Below are 18,746 nucleotides of genomic sequence, written 5' to 3' on the forward strand. Positions count from 1 at the left end.
TTGCTTCCCTGAGCAATCTGGGAAAGCAAGGTCCTCCCAGCTTGCACAGGTGCTGATAAGCAGACCCTCGAGCCTGGTAACAAGAGCTAAAACACTCTGTTAAACACCCTCCTGAACTACTTATTTCCAGGGAAGGAAAATAAATTGCAGACAGTGTTCAAAGAAGAAGTCCCAAGGTTTCTTTCTACACTCACGGAATCAGCATAAGAGACATGACTGAACCCTGTACTGCAAGTAGTATTACTTGTACTGTGATACTTGAAATGTATTTGCTTACGATTGTAAGTCACCCTGGATAAGGGCGTCTGGATAAGGGCAGATTTAAATGTAATTGTGTCTGCTAAGAAATAAATAATAAGTAGCCCCCTGACTTTAGCTTTAGATAGGGACAGAAACAAAAGCTTTTGTATTGAGCCAGTGCTCACAGCTGCCTATTCCCTAGCTTTCAACTATTATTAGACCTCACCAGCTATTATACTAAGCCTTTTAGCATTAATTATTTGGAAGTTGGTTACTAGCGTAGATATAAGCCCAGAGTTAAAGGAGTAAATGTAGGGGGGTTGGTACAATAGCTTTCTTTACTGGTCAGGCAGACACTTCACACAGGCTTTAGTTGCTTGGCAACTACTGTTGTTTAAAAGAGGTGATTGACAGCTGCAACTAGTCGCACAATGATCTTCAGTCCTTGTAATTGTTAAGTGGTTTGTAGCGGTGAGTAGACACTCAAACCAGGTGTTTTAAAACAGGTAGAAAAAGGGGTGATTAAATTAGTCAATAAATACATTTAAGAAAAGTCAGTGTAGAATGGCACAGTAAATGTGCTGGTAATGAATATACTAAGTCTATATAGATGTAGTAATAAAATCTGTTAAAATTGCAGTGACTAGTGCAACAGAAAGGGTAGATGCTTTTTTGTTCACAGTAAAATGTGTCTAGTTATTTCTGTCTAGTAGAACAGTTCATGGTAAAGTGTAACACTAACGCGTTTAATGATTTTGTCAATCAATGCATTACAGGTCACTGTGAAAAACATTAAAATATAGTTTGCCTGACAATACCAGTAGCAACAGATGTTGCCCATCTGTTTTACAAGATAACATTGTTTGAGCACTGTGCGTTGATAAAGTTAATAGACTAGAAACTGCACACACTAAGCATCTACTGTAAAAGTGAAAATAGATACTTGCAGTCAATTGATTTGGTTATTCATTCATTTATTTTTATGATGGCTCGCTCAGAGAGTGTGTTGCTCCAATGAAAAGTCACTTCTTCACATTGTGACAGGCCTGGGAGTTCTTTCAATTGCTGTGGCTACTGGGATAGTGTGGTCAGCAGAAGAGGTAGTGAACCCTTGAGGTCTGGTTTGTGAGCTTGATGATGGTTGTTACCAGGCTGAAGGAAGACACATGTATGCAGCTAAAAACAGTAACAGCATCACAGTGACATTTTAAAATGCTCAAGAACCCAACCTAATGTCAATCTAAGAAGCCACCTGTGTCTATATTTACTGTAGGCTAAGAGAGGATCCAGGAGATATATAAAAAAATCAACAAAGGTTAATGCTTTTCATAATTAGACTCTTTATTCCATACTCCCTTTGCTAGTAAACCCAACAACAGTCTGTCATCTTGACATAAATTGCCATAATGCGTCTAAATCTTCTTTGCATTTGTCTGATACTTTTCTACCAATGTAAGTGTGCACTGCTTTTCACAAACACTGGCAGCTATCTTGTTATATCAGTCTGCTGTTTCTCCTTCATTTTCTTTTCAGCTGCCTGTGATGTAGTGCTGTCAAGGCTGTTGCTTTCTGAAAGGTCAGCTGAATTCAGGTTCAGCCTTGCAGCTGTGTTTCTGTGTAAATGTTATCCTGAACGGCAGAGGAAAGTGCGACATGCTGCTTTTCAGAGAAATAGATTCCTGAATATTCAAACAAGTTGGGGTTCATCTGACCATCTGCTTTGAAATAGAATAACATAAATAAATCAGCAACTGAGTTTGTGTTTAAACAGGTCTCACTCATTATCTGCTTTGCCATTCCTGAAAATCATGACCTTACAACTCTGTCAAGGGTTATCTGGATATCTAGATGCTGAACATGATAAAGTTATTTAAGTCATTTCAATTGGTTACACCCAGCAGGATGTTATTGTACATTTCTTGTTAGGAGGAAACACAGATTTGGATACAAACATAGGATACAAAGCTGGTCAGAAGGCTGTTTTCTATGCTGAGTGCAGCAGAGAATAATTTCTCTTGTTCTATTTCATTCCATTTCTGATCCTGTATGTATATTTCCAGAATATGTGAATCTGTAACCCTTTACTTTGCATGGCATAAATAATCATGTTACTGGTGTGAAATTACCCATTTATTGAAGTTTGGTTAAAAGTTAACAAACAGATTTGCATCACAAATATTTGCAAGAATATATAGTATAAATATTTGCAAGACAATACAGCATAAGTCTTAATTATAATAGAGTACTCAATATAAAACACATATGGAATTTGTGGCATTCTAATGTTGTATACACACAAGCACCCATATTGCATATCTATTGACTTTTTATTAACATGTAACTGAACTTTGACAAATCGCTATATTATATATCTATTAAATTATGTCTTATACAAACGTTCTGTACTGTTTGTGCCAATACCCACTTTATTTTGACACAATGTATCTTTTTTATATATACGTTTTGTGATTAATACAAGTGACTTGTTACTAAAGAAAGACATCTACTGGTATATGAGAATACTGTAAACAAGCTAACTGAGGTCCAAATGCCTGAAAAATGCAACATCTAAGTTACAAGTATCCTGGGGGACTCTTCTAATTCCAAATCCTTGGCTATGTGTTAGTTACAATTGCCCAGATTTAAATGTAATTGTGTTTATTTGTTTTATTGGCAGCAAGTTGAAATAAAATCCCTGATGTACAGTAATGACTTTAATAAATCTGGGATGTATTCCATAAATGGTCTCCTTAGTAGATTCAATTCACCTCAGTAATCAAAACCGGTGCAGTCATTCCAGGCAAATTTGAAACAGAGAACTCCCTTTGGCACACTTACTGTATGGGCTAGATTTCCAGAAAGGAAAAACAGACAGCAATACTACTGAAAACCTAGACAGGTATAAACATGTTAGATGTCTCATTTTGGTGACTGTATGTAGTCTAGTGATGTCTTACAATTGGTGGTAATTCGTTTCAGTAAAATAAATATTTGGTGTAATACTAAAAACAAAAACTGAAAGCAAAAACTCTTAGACAAAAGTTTCAACAAATTGTTGAAATGCTTGTCATTGATGTTTTTGTTTTCTTTTAGTATTACTGCACATCCTAGGATGCAGTTATGTTTTATAGTAATTGGTGTTAAACAAAAAGTTGAGAATTTCTCCTTTATTTGGAAGAATGTCATCAATTGTGCAAATAAATACCTGTGTTTTGAGGTTTATCCTTTAAACTAGGATTTGAACTAGAAACAGTTTAAATTGTGAATCTAAAGCAAAATCATATTAATATGTAATGTAGCAATAGTCACATGGCTGTCATCGCTATATTTATTAATTTAAAAATGATCTAATACTCAAGGTAATGATTTAGGTATAAAGGAAGCTTTCTGTAATTTGCTGAAAGTTCAAAGACAGCAGTTGGTACAACAGCAATCACTTGGGATAGTGGGGAGTCTGTGACTAAATTCAAGCTCTGTCCAATGAACCCAGGGAGCATTAAACTCATAAAATATAATTAGGGGGAATGCCAGCAGGAGGGCTTGGATAAATCACCTTTAAGAGGTCAAGGAATTTAATTAGAGCGATCCTAAATCGTAAATGAAATGCAACACATTTTTTAAGTTTTCCATAATCGGGCCACAGCTTTGTAAAATTATAATTTACAGTATGTACTGCCATGGAAACGTTTGTATTTATTTATTTTTTTGAATTGCTGGTTACATGAATTGAATTTGCAACACTTACCATTGAGAATATTGCACACATTTATAAATCCATTCCATAAATGTCAATGGGTTGTGCATTTGTGAAGAATAGATTTCTATTGTTGTGGAAGAAGCAGTCGCCAATCAACAATTTGATCTTTTTAACACATTTTTGTACAGGCCAACGATTTAGTTTATAAGTTTCCTTGATATTGTCGCACAATAAATGCACTTATGTAAAATTGCCCTCTGTTGGAGTTATGTGGTATTGGAAGCTCCAGCCTCACAGTATGTGAGGACTACACTCTGACACTGAGCTCATCCTTCATAGCCTAAATAGGGTATAAAGCCAAAAGCTTAAAATGCAATTTTGATGTTTTATAAATAGCCTACCATGTCTCTCATGAGGGAATCAAAGACCATGAGGCATCTATGATTACCAGCAGCACTGAATTCAATGGAAAGCCAATTAAAGATAAATGTTTAGGACTCTGAATTAGAATACCACTCAAAACTATTGCAAGCATCATAAAAGGTTAATGGAAGTTCAGAAATACATCTAGACATTGAAACTACAGTACTTCACATTTATCAACATCAATTGTTAAGAGTAAATATGGGGATGCATATTTTAGTTGTTAGATACACATTACATAACAATTACTAAGTAATAGTTTTAGTATTACTTGCTATTACAATAGCAGTATTGAACATGTAATTACTACACACATTGTGAGTTCAATATCATTTTTAAAAGAGTGACTTGATTATATTATTATTATTTATTATTATTTATTTCTTAGCAGACGCCCTTATCCAGGACGACTTACAATCGTAAGCAAATACATTTCAAGTGTTACAATACAAGTAATACAATAAGAGCAAGAAATACAATAAACACAACTGTATTGAATTATAATTAACAAAATATAAATGGCAGTAATTACTAAGTAGTTACTATTTGATGTTACAGTAGCTTATTACAGTAGAATGACACTGTAACTACACAGTTGCTTTCTAACAATTGCTCAGTAATTAACAAATAGCACATAACCTTCAATTGAACTGTTACCGACACCAACAAAATGTAAAAAGTGTAAACAAAAAGATGTTTGAAGCTTTTTAATAGACACGATGACCAGCATTGGGACACAAAAGGTGCATTTTTCAGTTAATATTAACTGTGGAAATGCTTATATTAAGGAATTAGATATTCACAAAGGTATTTTTTCATGCTGCGGCAAACATCATCATGCCATTTCCCTTGCGCAGACAGTGAAAGCATCACACAGCTTTCTCGTTTCCCTCCAGTAGGTTGATTCTTTGAACGATCCCAGTTGAAGTAACTAATAGCCATTCCATTGACATCGACATACTGCCCTTCCTTGACCATGTCCGTCACTCCGATCCAGAACTCCTTGGCTCCGGGAGAGCTTTTCTTTGCATACTCACGGAGGCTGTTGTTCTCGTCAATGTTTCGAGGGATAACTAAAGTTCCTCCTTGAGCGATACAGTCTTCGTTGGCTTCATGGTAGTGTTTTGGTTCAACAATGGCCAGGTAGCACTTTCTGTTGACTTTCGTGCCACGCAGGCAAACTGTAAGAAGAACATTTTATAAAGAACATTAACTGCAACATCTATAGTAATGAAGTAAAAACCTGTCAGTACAGTGACCTGAATTAGCCTTTCCAGCCAGTAAAAGTATCTTGAATAAGCATCCTCAAAGATTCAGTCCAGAGTCGAGAACTCTTTTAAACTGTTTCTTGTTTTTATTGTTGGTTGAAATACAGTATTTCTACTAATTGTTGATGATGCTGAAGTTTTACATTTTGAACTCCCTTTTCTATCCCCTTAACCCTTTGATAACTAATCAAAAGGGGGTCAGTGAAAGAGGTATTTTATGCTTAAGTTACTTTACCTTTAAGATTTCAGCAAAAACTCTCTATCCCATCCGTTGTGGGAAATTGTTGGTCCTATATCACACTGCTTTTCTTAGAGCACTAGAGTTGGGAATAAACATTTATCAAGTAGGCAGTGCTGTACTCCCTGAGGTTTTGAGTGCAGCACATATATTTAGACACTCCCTGCACAGTTTTAGAAACAAGCATAATATTTGTATGTGTTCTTGGGTCCACAACCAAGTTTTCATTTCGAGCCAAGTATATGAGTTCTTTCATGAGCATCGGTGTAGACAGAAAAAACAACATAGGATAGAAAACAGGGCGTACTCTTAAAAGTGGACTTAAAATGGGCCTTTTTCTAGAACCAATTTACAACTTGCTTTTACACAGTAAAGCCCTTTTATCTTTAAGCAAATATATCACTTCCTGATAACTTGAAAATGCATTTTCTTCCCACATGTTTTTTATACTGTAAACTTTCTACAGTGATTTTGGGTTACTCTCTTTAAAGTACACCAGTGTTTTCAGTGACTTTAGATTTTGAATCTAGCATACATTTTGCAAGTCAACATTTAGCTGACATGTTAAATCTGGGTTTCTAACTAATTCAACACTTACCTGACAGATAAATCTGAAAAACATTATCATTCAGCAATTAAATCTGAAAAGATAAATCTGTGTTTTCACAAAATACATTTATTTTGCCAGCTAAATCTGAAGCTAAATGAGTCCATTGAAGCGTTTGATTTGGCATTGTATGCAGCAGATCTGCCCTTACACTCCAAGAGCCAATTGCTTCACTTTCCCGTCTCCTCGCACACTACAATGCCAAACAAATGTATACATTTCAAAACTTTTAAGAATGTGTTTGTTAACATTTATGTATTAAGCTAAATCAGCACTTTTTTTGGTTAAATCTAAGGAAAAAAATACACGATTTACATTAAATCTGTGAAAAACACTGTTAAAATAGAAATACATGGAAGCCGCCATTCCGGCTCTGTTCACTGCAGTTTCACTGGCACTCGCCATGTATTTATTTAAAATTTTCTATCCTTTAAATAATAACTGCCTCTTTAGTCATAGTTGCGCCTCCCTCTCCACACCCCCCCAGGGGGTGCACCCCACACTTTGCGCACCACTGCACTGGAGACTCAAGGACCAACCTTGAGTCTCCTGATATCTTGCCTGATTGCTTTGTTATCAACATCGATATGTTTCTTGCCAAGCAGATGTTTGTATGTTTGTATTTCGCAGGAACATCGATCTGCTTGTTGCTATGGCTGCCACAGTAAAAGCCAATCAAAGATTTTTCCCCCAAACAAAGTTCAGTGGAAGCACAGACATCACAAAATAACACTCAGAAGGTAAACATTGGTAGCAGTACCCAAGATTGTATTCTTCACAAACTCATTTTAAACTTTGGGAAGGATGCAGAATTCCAACAAGAGCAAAAAACTATGGATGTGTTTTGTTTGAAAATTAACCATGTATAAGGGAGCTCATAATTAGCCTTCAATAAACTCATCTCCATGGCCTTGGGATATAAATAAAATAAATAATACACTTTTACTTTGGAAAGGTCATGGAGAGACAACTACATAAAGAAAATATATTATTGTCAATGTATTCGTAATAGCGCCATACATTTTATATACCGGTATATGATTTTATAATACATACTACTAGTTTAACCCTTTTAATTTATTTTGCTTATAATCACTTTTACATTATTTAAATATTCTGATGTATAACCAATGCAATACAGCCCCACAATCGTTTACAGTATAATGAGGTAGCTAATGTGCCACTGATGTGTGGGGATTATAAACTGAACAGAGTTGCAGTCAATGCAATGCTTAGTATCAGGTGGAGTCAAATATATTAGTCGTATCAACACTCGTTTGTAATGCTTTAATGCTTATTTTGCTAGGTTTGTGGTGTGTCTGATGAAGCTGCTTCTGCTCCTTTGTCCGTGATACCTTTCTGTGCTGTTGCTCAGTTTTTCTCCAGTGGTCTTGTTGCAATCAGACCATGTAATCAACAGCACAGAAAGTGATTAGGTACAATATTGTTTTGTTTTTTTGTCATCTATATTCAGTAACAGCATTGCATTTGAAGAACTTCCTGAATTAAGGGTACAAAATATGAAAGGGAAACAAGTGACAATGCTGCTCACACCAACATATCTACTTTAAAGCCTTTGGCTTAAAAAGCACCATACAGTAGGGTAAAGCTTGATTTAATGTAAAACAGTTTTCTATAGATCTAGCTATCTTTAGCACAGTGAAGTGTGAAACTGTTAGAACACTCACAGCATTTCTTGGTTTCTTAAGCACCCTTTCTCTACGGAGATTTCATTCCCTGCACTCCATTAGTCATTAGTCATTCAAAGCAGCTCTGAGATGTGAATGAATTGACATCTTAACTGTGGCAACCTATTAGTCATACCAGAGGAATAATAAAACCTGACCTTTTAAAATATATTTTTGGAGCTGCGAATTCAACGATAATATTCATCTTCTGTTCCTGGGTCTTCTATTTAACTCTTTTCTGTCTAGAATTGTATTATATCAAAACTGTATGAAATATGAAGATAATACTTTCCTCTGTTTGTATAATTATTATTTGCTTTCATATATAGTATGATCAATACATGGACTCAGTTAAGCAAACATCACCAAGTGGTTGTAGCTTTTTACTGAAACTATAGCTGATCTAAAAGTTGAAGTAATGGTAAGCCAAAATCTCTGCCCACCTTCTATCTTTTGATTTCAATAGTCCATTTAACTAATCAGAGGTTTGCACATGACATGAATGACATGAAGACAGGACTCCCGCGGGACCCACGGGACCCACAGAATTCCCACAGTACGGAAAAAAAATTGTGTTAAATTTTGCGGAATGGGATGGTACAGGAGTGAGGCTCACGGGAACAGGCTAGACCAGAAAATTTAAAAAAATAAACCTCTCAGGACGGCAAGAACGGGATTTAAGCTTCCGGGAATGGGAAGGAATGGGACTACTCTGCCACCAGCAGACAGGAAGAGTGTTTATTTTTGCTCTTTACAGTCATAAGTGCCTGTGACATGTAATTTAACTGTTACCATAAACATACAAAATAATATTAACAGGTATCACTTGAACATATAATCACATTAATTTACCAAATTATGTTTAATCATGCTACAATTAATCAAATAATACCCGGAAATACACAGAGGGCGATCTCCATTTCTTGGTTTGGGGCCAGGAGACTGTGACCTCACAGAGGGAGATACCCGCAGGCTCCTTGCATCTGCCAGTATGGATGACAGCGACAGTGAAAGTGAGAGTAGCCTAATTGTATCAGTTCCAGACACCTCTTATGAATGTGAATTATGTAGTGATGGATCTGATGCAGAGAGAGAAAACAGGGATTGTCACCCTATCAATTTGAGCCGTATGCCTCCAAATTAGAAGGGTCAAATTCAGAGAGAGACTCCGACAACACCAACGCGGACGGACCAGAGGGACAGCAGATGTCTGCAGAGAATCAGCGTCTTGGCAACACGGAATGGTTAATAAAAACCCTTACGTTTAACGTAGATTGATATTTAAAATATTTCATATTACCCATAATTGTATAGTTATGTCAGTCCTTTAGTTAACAGTATTGATACATGAATTAATGATACTAGCAGAATAACTGAACACTGTGGATTGCTACTGACATGTATTTAACATATCTCTCTCTATATACATATGTACAGTATATTAAGGATGTGCAAATCATAATGCAGAGACGTCAAAGGCTACGATTTGGCCATAGCAGCTACTACTTTTTGGAGGTTCTGCTACGGCGCTGCCTTGATACTACGATTTCTAATAAATAAATACATGTTTATGAAATATTATTTCAATACCATGTTTATTTTTGTAGTTTATTGTTTTAATGATTTAATGGTTCGTAATACAGTACTGTATTTCACTGAGAGTTTATTGTGGCATTGACATACTAAAATCACTGAGCCGGGTTGCTTAGTAACCGATTTAGAAACTGAAACTGCCGTACAAAACTCTAAACAGTTTTTATATTATCAGATTTATATATTACATCATTATATTGCACATTGTGCTTATAAAGACCAGGCTTGAACTATATTTTTTTCTGAAAAAAAAAAAAAACTAAGAACAAATTACTAGTAGCATACTGGTAGCGTTTAATGCAAAACCCTATAAACCCTAATTTTATACATGAATACGAAAATATCTGTACCTCCAAATAACAGTTGATCTCTGTTTATCACGGGATGGGATGGGATGGGACAGGATTGTTTTTGACAGGACAGGATGGGACAGGAATTAAAAAAAAAAAAAAGTTACAGGACGGGACGGGAAAAATTTGGACAGGACAGGATTGGAAATGATTACTCTTTCGTGGGATGGGATGGGACAGGAACATTTTTGACGGGACAAGATGGGACAGGATTGAAGTTTCATTCCTGTGTCACTCTCTAGTTTGCACCCCATGGTGACGACTAATCAGAGTGCAACATGTTTCTAGACTCATATGTCAAGCAGCACCTGCCATGTGCACCCATCTAAAACCAATCATAGTGTAAATTAGTGCGGCTAATATGTGCTACTATTCACACAAAGTGGCAAATCAATAGAAATTAAAGCAATTAAATAAAACCATGTTCTACGAGTAAGTGAAACCAGAACTACTCAGTTTAAAGCCCCCTTTCACAAACAACCACCAAATATATCTCTTCTGGTTTAGTATTTGAACTGTAGGGTACATTCGGAGAATGCCATGATTTACATAAACACTTCTGAAGTAATGCCCTGTGAATGGGGCCTTTTTATTAATACATGAAGAAAATAATACTTGTTCAGGTTAACGTACCTGTCTGCAGTGCTTGCATTTCCTTCAGGGAGTTCACTTCGTGCCACAGCTTGTTGATCTGTGACTTTAAATCATAATTTCCTGCATCTTAATGAGAAAATATACAGAGCAACCAAAGTGAACCCAGGTTACACTACAGTGCTCATACAAAAAAAATGATGCAGTTCTTAGTTAAAATAATCAGGTTTAAAAAGCATCAGTGTCCCACATGTTCAGTATTACACAAAAATATAAATCTGATACTATTCAAACAACCTGGTCATAAACCAGACTTTGTTGGCAGTCTGCTTTATTTATAGTCACTTATAGTTTAAGCCACCCCCACCCATCCTTAATATCTTCTCACAGCAACATCCCTGTGAGACAAAAAGGGTTATTCAATCTAACAGTACAGAGCCCTGTTCCACCCAGGCCTAACTAAGCACCTGAATGGACTGAAAGAGCCACCAGAGAATGTACATGAAGTCATACAAAAAACTTTGTAAAGGACTGTATTTTATGTGTGCCTGTTTACATTTATACTTGTGTGCCTGTTTACATTTATACTTGTGTGCATGTTAAAGTGAAATGTCTTTTTGTCACTGTGTGTATCCTTATAAGTTTTCCTGTCTATGTACTTTATATAATGCATTTATGTTTTAGTTTTTTCAGTCTTGACAGAGCAACTTTTTATATCCCATAGAGTTTTTTTTTTTTAAATTAAATTAAATTTATTCTTTTAATTAATAAAACTTGATATGTAAAAAAGTCAACAATCCAGAGCTTGAAAATTGTGTTGGTTATATTGCTCTAAAAACACCTCCTTTGAACAATATATAAGTATCTGTCTTTCCTTCATTTAGTCTTTGAGTTTAGGTTAAGTCAGCTTATACCCTGAAACTTTATTTAATTATTGTGAAAAAAAGTCAATATAAATTGGAGTTCTGCTAACAAACACCTTCAGACAAACATGAATTCCAGTACCTCTTAGTTGGGCTCTGTTTGACCTTCCAGGGTTAGATCTTGAAGTTTGCCCCAAAGCCTGCTCTAATATCACTGCGCTTAGGAAAAGCAAGACCACAAGTCCTGGCCGAGCCATGCTTGAATATGTTGAAGACCACTGAAGGCAGTGGGAATGGCTTTATACCACCATGTTGGCTGCATAACCCTGTGAATGTGGGCTGACTGAATACCGAATTTATAGTGTTCATCTGATTGGTTGGAGCTTTTTTGGGGTGGGGGGAGGATTTAGATCCCTCAGGTGGATTGAACACAGAGTGCCTCCTGTCCCATTCCACACTTAAATATTGAATGTGTGCCTCTGTGTTAAGCATCTATCTTCTTAGCTGTACCAGGAAGGCTTTAAGTTCAGCCACACATCCCTGCACATGAAGTATAACTGCTGTTTCCTGAGTGTTACAGGATGGATTTTTATGAATATTGAACCATATAGCTTTAAACTTGTATTAAAATCCCTATGCAGAACAACCTACTGTCTATAGTGATATTTCTGACTAAGCTCTCTAGCAAAAGCTGTCAGCTGTCTTTCTCATCATAACTGAAACTGCAGCAGAGAGAAGCCTTTATTTATTATAGAAATGAGGGATGCTGTGTGCATTGCAAATCTATCAGCCATCTGAGAGCCCAGTTACACAAATGTATATGCAACATTTTACCAGCCCCTACTTTGTATAAATCTGCGGTGGCCCCCTGAGTTGTTGTGATAAGGTTTGACTGTTATTTGAATACAAGTCATATTTATTTTGTAATTTATTTTTTCTTTTTACTTCAAAGAGTAGTGTACACATAGTAGTCAATTCCAATTTCATGAATCTAAATGCAAAAATCCAGAATACAGTATTATACATGCCAACAGTCCCTATATGGTTGGGACAACCCTGATTTTTGAGCAAATGTTCTGAGTCCCGATGCATAGGAGGAAAATCCTGACATTTACCCTTGGAAATTCTTAACAGCTAGTCTACAGCGTTCGCGCTCGCTGTTTTTTTCTCTTTAGTGTTTGCTGACCCTTGTGCACTATGCTCCCTGGCAGGGATTGCGTTCACATGACCAGATCTCAGTTTATTGACATGTGTCATATCCCGTCACATTGCAGAAGCATATTGTTTTCTCACTGCTGCTGCAATATGATTTGATGTGTATGATTTTGAGTATAATCTGGGCGCCAATGGAATGTGAAGGACTGGAGTTAGCTACACCCTTCCATTTCGTACAACATTCGTTGATCACAAGAAGCATAGTTTTGAAGGTTCTGAGATATATATTAAATAAAGTCGGATGCAGCAAATTATAATGGCATCTATCAAAGCAACAAAAAAGAGAGCTTGTTTAACAGTGACTGGAGTATAAACGATTTATTTATTCTGGGGTGGGGGGCGGAGGGAGCAGGGTAAGTCTATTTAATATCATAATGAGTTTGTACATGTATGTGTATGGTAGGCCATCTGGGTCAGAAACGCGTTCTTTAGTACACATTCTCGTTTGACTTTAGTACATGTTGTAATTCTAATTATTACACGTACTAATCAGATCACTGTAAATTAAATGGGAACCAATTCATTTAAAGAAAAATAATATGTGTGATAAATTATCCAGTTAAAAGTCACCTTACATTTGCTATTCCCACCCAATTCGTGGCAGTATGTGGACTTGGCATTGGGTAAAGTTTTAAAGTTTTACTTTTAGGGCTTTCAGTTATTTTCCATCTTTTTCAATTCGCCATGTTTTTCCAAGACTGTTTTCCTGTGTTGTTGGTGTTAATGAATAGAGTGTTTGTTAGTCCAAGAGAATGGTGCCATTTACAGTACCTAGCTGCTACTGACTATATATAGAAGGGCATGATCTGAAAGGGAGCATGTACTGAAGGAATCTGATTTTACACAAGGACTGGCCCTGGAAGCTTGGCCAGGTTGAGAATTATTATTACAAAGTAGAGTCTCTTTCATTGAGATTACAAATCTTTTTATCCTTTGATACCACAACACGGTATAGTTCACTTGTCTTGAAAGCCTTTTACGAGGAGACCCAGATTGAAATCCGGCTCCCATCACAAGAGGCATGTGTTTGGTGGTCTCAACCAACTCCCCAGTATTCAGCATCCACATGAAAAACACGATGTGGCTTTGCAGTCCAGATTGATTGTTCCCCTGAGGGCTGATCTGGGGCCAGTTAATGTAAGATGAGTTCAAGGTCTTGTCCTTGTAGCCCGGTGGTTTGCACACTGGTCTGTAGTCACAAAACTTGCAGGTTCACATCCTGCTACAAGTTATTTATGTACTTTTTTTTTTTTATTTACAGATCATAAATCCTTTTCCACATGCACCAGAATTTAAAATGTTATATTTGACTGGAGATAATAATAGAAAATTAAGTCGCCTTGGATAAAGGCATCTGCCAATTAAATAAATACTAATAATAAAATAACACCAGACTAGGCATACTTTTTGAATATCATCTGACATATAAGCAGTGTTGGTTAATATTCACCCATGAAAGGACAAAGGTTATGACCCCAATTAGAGAGGAGTACAGCTCCAGTACTTTAAGACATAAATACACAAAGTACAGTAAACCATTAAAAGTCTATCTTAATGTTTTCAAAATCTTTTTTTTTTTGAGAAGCAGAAATAGAGAATTGTCCATTAAGTGAAATATGTAAAGCTAATGACAGGTTGTTATGTTGCAGATGTAAAAATGGTTCTTATGCTTATGGTACTTAGGAAATACTACTACAAAACAAACAAACACTTTTTACATTAGTAAACTAATAAGAGTTATTATGTCTGTTTCAATGATATTTGTAAGTGCATGTAAATGTACACTGGGTAGGTTTTTGAGCGTGCATCTTCAATTCCTGTGCGTATAGGGGGAGAGTGAATATTTTGGTAAACATATATCTGAATCTTTCTATCTACACATTTGAGTGGAAACACATGAACAAGCATCTAAGTATTTATCCTGCAGTCACGTCATTTCGGATTGTGGTCTTGCAGTAGCTCTGAAGTTAAACAAGGTTTGTGCTGCTGTGTACATGGATGAGGAAAACAATCCTGCAAGAAGTGGGTCTGTGCACTATCCCAATGGAAGATCTAAATGTTCTGTAAAGGAATGGACTAGCTGTGAGTTCAGAAGTATCCAAAGGGCTGTGTTGTTTGAACCAGAGGGTGTACAAATGCAGCATACTGTACCCAAGATGCTACTGTTATTAAAACCAATTTAACAACAGACAGGACTGACGACAGGAAAACAGTTCCCCATCCCCCAAGTACAGTACTGTACTTTGAAAAGAAAGCAAATGTTATTTTGCCAAAATGGTTGTAAGGAACGATCTCTGATTCTGTAATGTCATTATAGATATGCTAAATGCTGCATGTTCTGAATAACAGTGCTTTATAAAAATGTCTTAACTTTGTAAAGACCTGCGCTGTTTTGTCATTAAAGAGTAAGTAACTTAAAATGGCATTGTCATTCTCTCCTTACAGTTGTGTGTTGTTTGCAACCATGCTGACTGTCCTTGTTAAATTGTTAAAATGAAGTTAGAAACGTTTGTCACGAAGATGTGGGGTAAGTCACTGTCTGTGGTGCTATTCCACTGTCAGCCTAGCTGAATTATCCTAAGTCTAGATGCAATCCATTCTACATGAGGTCTGCAAGTCCTTCATATTCAGAAAACAATTTACACAACATATGTTAGTAATAACATAAATGTCCACTAGATGTCACCGTTTAACAGTTGATAATTTAATAAACTAACCTAGCTAAAAGGAAATGGAAAGAAACGCTTTTTAAATTGTGTTTTTGTTATGTTGAGGATATAGGTCTAGAATTTTGTTTTACTTTCAAAGAAACAACCTGTTTACCCCTACAGTATAAACTCTTACTGTATATCAAAGCCTATTCTCCATTTGTATAACCCCTACTGTTCTCCAACAAAGCAGGTCATCGATTTGAACATATGTGGCTCCAGAAGTATTTACAAAAAAACCTGTTAGAGATGTTGTTCAGACAAACACGTATTTTCTGAAGACTTTTAGATAACAAAATCAAAACAATAGCCTCATCTGCCCTTTATAAAAGATGTTTATGTCCCTACTTTTCCCATGATTTTATTATGTATTTACTGTGCTTTACCATGAATAACCTTGGTTTTTACTAAGCTTTACCATACTTTTTTTGAGCTTTTCCATGTTCCTTTATGTGCTTTACCATGTCCTGTCCTGCCTTCTATGCTTATGTCATGGAATAACACAGTAAAGGGCCCTGCTCATTTCTCACATACACTGTGCAGTTTTGAAGTGTTTGGACTCAACCTGCATCTCTTCCCCACTGGCCTTCTGCAGATCTATTTCACTCCGCAGACTGATTTATTTCTGGTAGGCCTCTCGCTGATAATCTATAAATATCTCATTATAGGCTGCCCTGGGATCAGGTTGCTGTTTTTTAACCATGAAAGCAATGATTTGCAGGGACTGTGTACCTGACCCTGATGTGACATAAAGAGATATCATTATTAGATTCTTGAGCATCCCTCAAAATACAGATCTAATAAATTCGTTTTTTTTTTTGTTTGTTTTTTTTCATATATCCAGTATGTAGATGGTTGTATTTAAAACCCCATTTTGCTCGTTTGAAAAGCAAAATAAAATATTCCGTAACCAATATAAAGTAGGAGACTTGTTTTAATATTTAAAATAAATTGGATGCCATTATATAGTAATTTTTCCCAAAGGGTTAACAGACCACAGCATTGCCAGCAATGGCAACACAGTTGAAACATGGTACCCTGGACCAGTACTGTAATAGCTGGTTTACTGTGATGTCATTGTTATAGTTGCGGTGAGCAGGACTTGTTGGGGTGGCTCCCAGTGCAGAGAAATGATGATACAAGACACTGATTTTCACCCTGAATAAATCTGGGTGCAGGTGAATTGCTGCTCTATTCAATTATATTGTGGTGCCGCAGTCCTTTGGGTGACACATAAACCCAAGTCCCATATGCAACTTTGCAAATATAAATGAAGATCATTGATCTGTACTCATTGAAGTATTGACCCGAATGCTTTGGCCTTGCCCAGTGAAACCTCAGCACAAGCACAGAGACAGACTGTGGGAGTGAGTATCTATGCTGAAATGAATGTACAAATATTATTTACCAGTTTACAAAAGCAAGAATATATATATATATATATATATATATATATATATATATATATATATATATATATATATATATATATATATATTCAGAGTATGGGTTCGATATCCATACAATCAGGTAACCAGACTGCTAATACCACCAACTGGTTGACCATTGTACATTGGTTATAACATGTACAATACTATGTATACATAACTTATACAGTTCTCCTGCGACAATTCACTGGCCATGTTGACAGAAAATTGTAAAATTCCTAATTTTCCAGTATAGTTCCCTTCACAAATTTTCAATATTGTGATGTTTTCTGTTTGTTTTTGTTTGTATTATTATTATTTTTTAATTGATGTGCAAGTCAGATAGCAAAATAAAGAGGATACGCTGTGTGTATATGTATTTATTATATGAAATTATGATGCTTATACGTGTCCTCTATACACCATCTTTTCAACCAGTGACTAATGCCAATGAAGATCTTCCTATAATCACTTTCCTGTTTCCTAAAAGCCTTTTTCCTGGGGTCAGGGTCTAGTGTGACGTGTGTGTGAAGATCCAGGGTTTAAAAGGGCTTATGCTGACTTGTAGTGGGCCTGTTTATTTAACTCATTTTAGATCAGGTTCAATTCATGCTGAAGATACTTAACCATTCATGTTCCACTTGTATAGCAGATGCCTGATAAGCTTACAATAGTGATATGTTCATGCAAGATGCCTTACACTCTCTGAAATGTTGAAAAAAACAATTCAATGCAGTTATTTACAGTACGTTTTCTCATGTGGCCAATTATTAAACCTTATGCTGTAGGCAGCACCCATCCTTGGCAAAGTACTTTGACATTTTTCATTATACTTTCACATACAGATTTGCCATGTGTGCCTGTGCTTTACCGTGTTTTTACTGTGCTATATTTCTATAAGGGATGAGACAGTCTGAATGAACACAGCAAAACATAATAACAATAGTATCCTTGGCATCACCAGTTAACTGGCTTTTTAGGACATTAAAGTGCTATGTCTTTAAAAAAAAAAAAAAAAGAAAACATTCAATGGTGCTTTGTTCAAAATGGTACATATTTTACCAACTGAAATTAAATATTATCACATATTTTACCAACTGAAATTAAATATTACATTATTATATAGACTTTTTATAGTCATTTTTTAGCTTTGTTAAGTTCATTTGCAGTGATGACTTCTAGTGAGTTACCAGCTTCAATTACTGACTGAGGTTTCAAGTCAATTTCATGAGGTTTATTAGCATTCTCATTGTGTTGTTATTGAGCTATCCATGAAACTCCTACCTGTATTTGTGTATAACTTCACAATCTGCTACACATTATGGTACCTAGCATAATCCAGTTATAAATAGTCAAATATTCCCTTATATAGTGCAGTTATAGTCTTCTTATGACTTCATTAATGTTGATGCTTTAGAATGTTATTCTTTAAATTCTTTAAAGGAAATTCTAAAAATTCCAGTCAATGCTGGCAAGTTGATGACCAGATAACAGTTGGAATTGGAACCAATAGGAACGGAAGGTACAGTATTTACAATCCTTGACAGAGTGTACAGTAAATGGAATAATTTAGGATATAGACAACAAACAGTTTACCTGATAGTAAAGGATTTTTTTAAAGGATCAATGGACCAGCATAACCAGTTCTTCAATGAGTACAACCCGCTGAAACCCAGCAAACCTCCAGCTCTGACCAGTACACACCAGTGGTGGTCATTACTTCAGTTTCTTTTAGGACATTTAGGGGTAGATGTACTAAAGTGTTGCGCCTGTCGCAATAGTTGCAAACCAGTTGCAAACGAGTCGGAAGTCTAGGGTGAAATGTACTAAACAAGCAC

At 36.0% G+C, this 18,746-nt stretch overlaps 1 protein-coding gene across 1 annotated transcript; it reads right to left on the minus strand.

The window, feature by feature from the left end:
- Window positions 1-2,357: 2,357 nt before the first annotated feature.
- LOC117424443 (tetranectin-like protein) lies at window positions 2,358-11,889 on the minus strand. Its single transcript, XM_058992657.1, has 3 exons — window positions 11,701-11,889; window positions 10,738-10,824; window positions 2,358-5,541 (listed from the first exon to the last, which is right to left on the minus strand). The coding sequence occupies exons 1-3, from the start codon at window positions 11,813-11,815 to the stop codon at window positions 5,144-5,146; spliced, it is 600 nt and encodes a 199-aa protein (XP_058848640.1). The 5' UTR covers window positions 11,816-11,889; the 3' UTR covers window positions 2,358-5,143.
- Window positions 11,890-18,746: the final 6,857 nt, after the last annotated feature.

Source organism: Acipenser ruthenus, chromosome 19 (assembly GCF_902713425.1).
Source record: "Acipenser ruthenus chromosome 19, fAciRut3.2 maternal haplotype, whole genome shotgun sequence".
In the NCBI taxonomy this organism is placed as follows: domain Eukaryota; kingdom Metazoa; phylum Chordata; class Actinopteri; order Acipenseriformes; family Acipenseridae; genus Acipenser; species Acipenser ruthenus.

What these genes read in the sequence shown, in the direction of transcription:
- LOC117424443 (XM_058992657.1), bottom strand. Translation starts at nt 11,815, where the DNA reads ATGGCTCGGCCAGGACTTGTGGTCTTGCTTTTCCTAAGCGCAGTGATA. An exon ending in AAACAGAGCCCAACTAAGAG is followed by an intron (nt 10,825 to 11,700) that starts GTACTGGAATTC and finishes TTTCTCATTAAG; the next exon opens with ATGCAGGAAATTATGATTTA. An exon ending in AATGCAAGCACTGCAGACAG is followed by an intron (nt 5,542 to 10,737) that starts GTACGTTAACCT and finishes TTCTTCTTACAG; the next exon opens with TTTGCCTGCGTGGCACGAAA.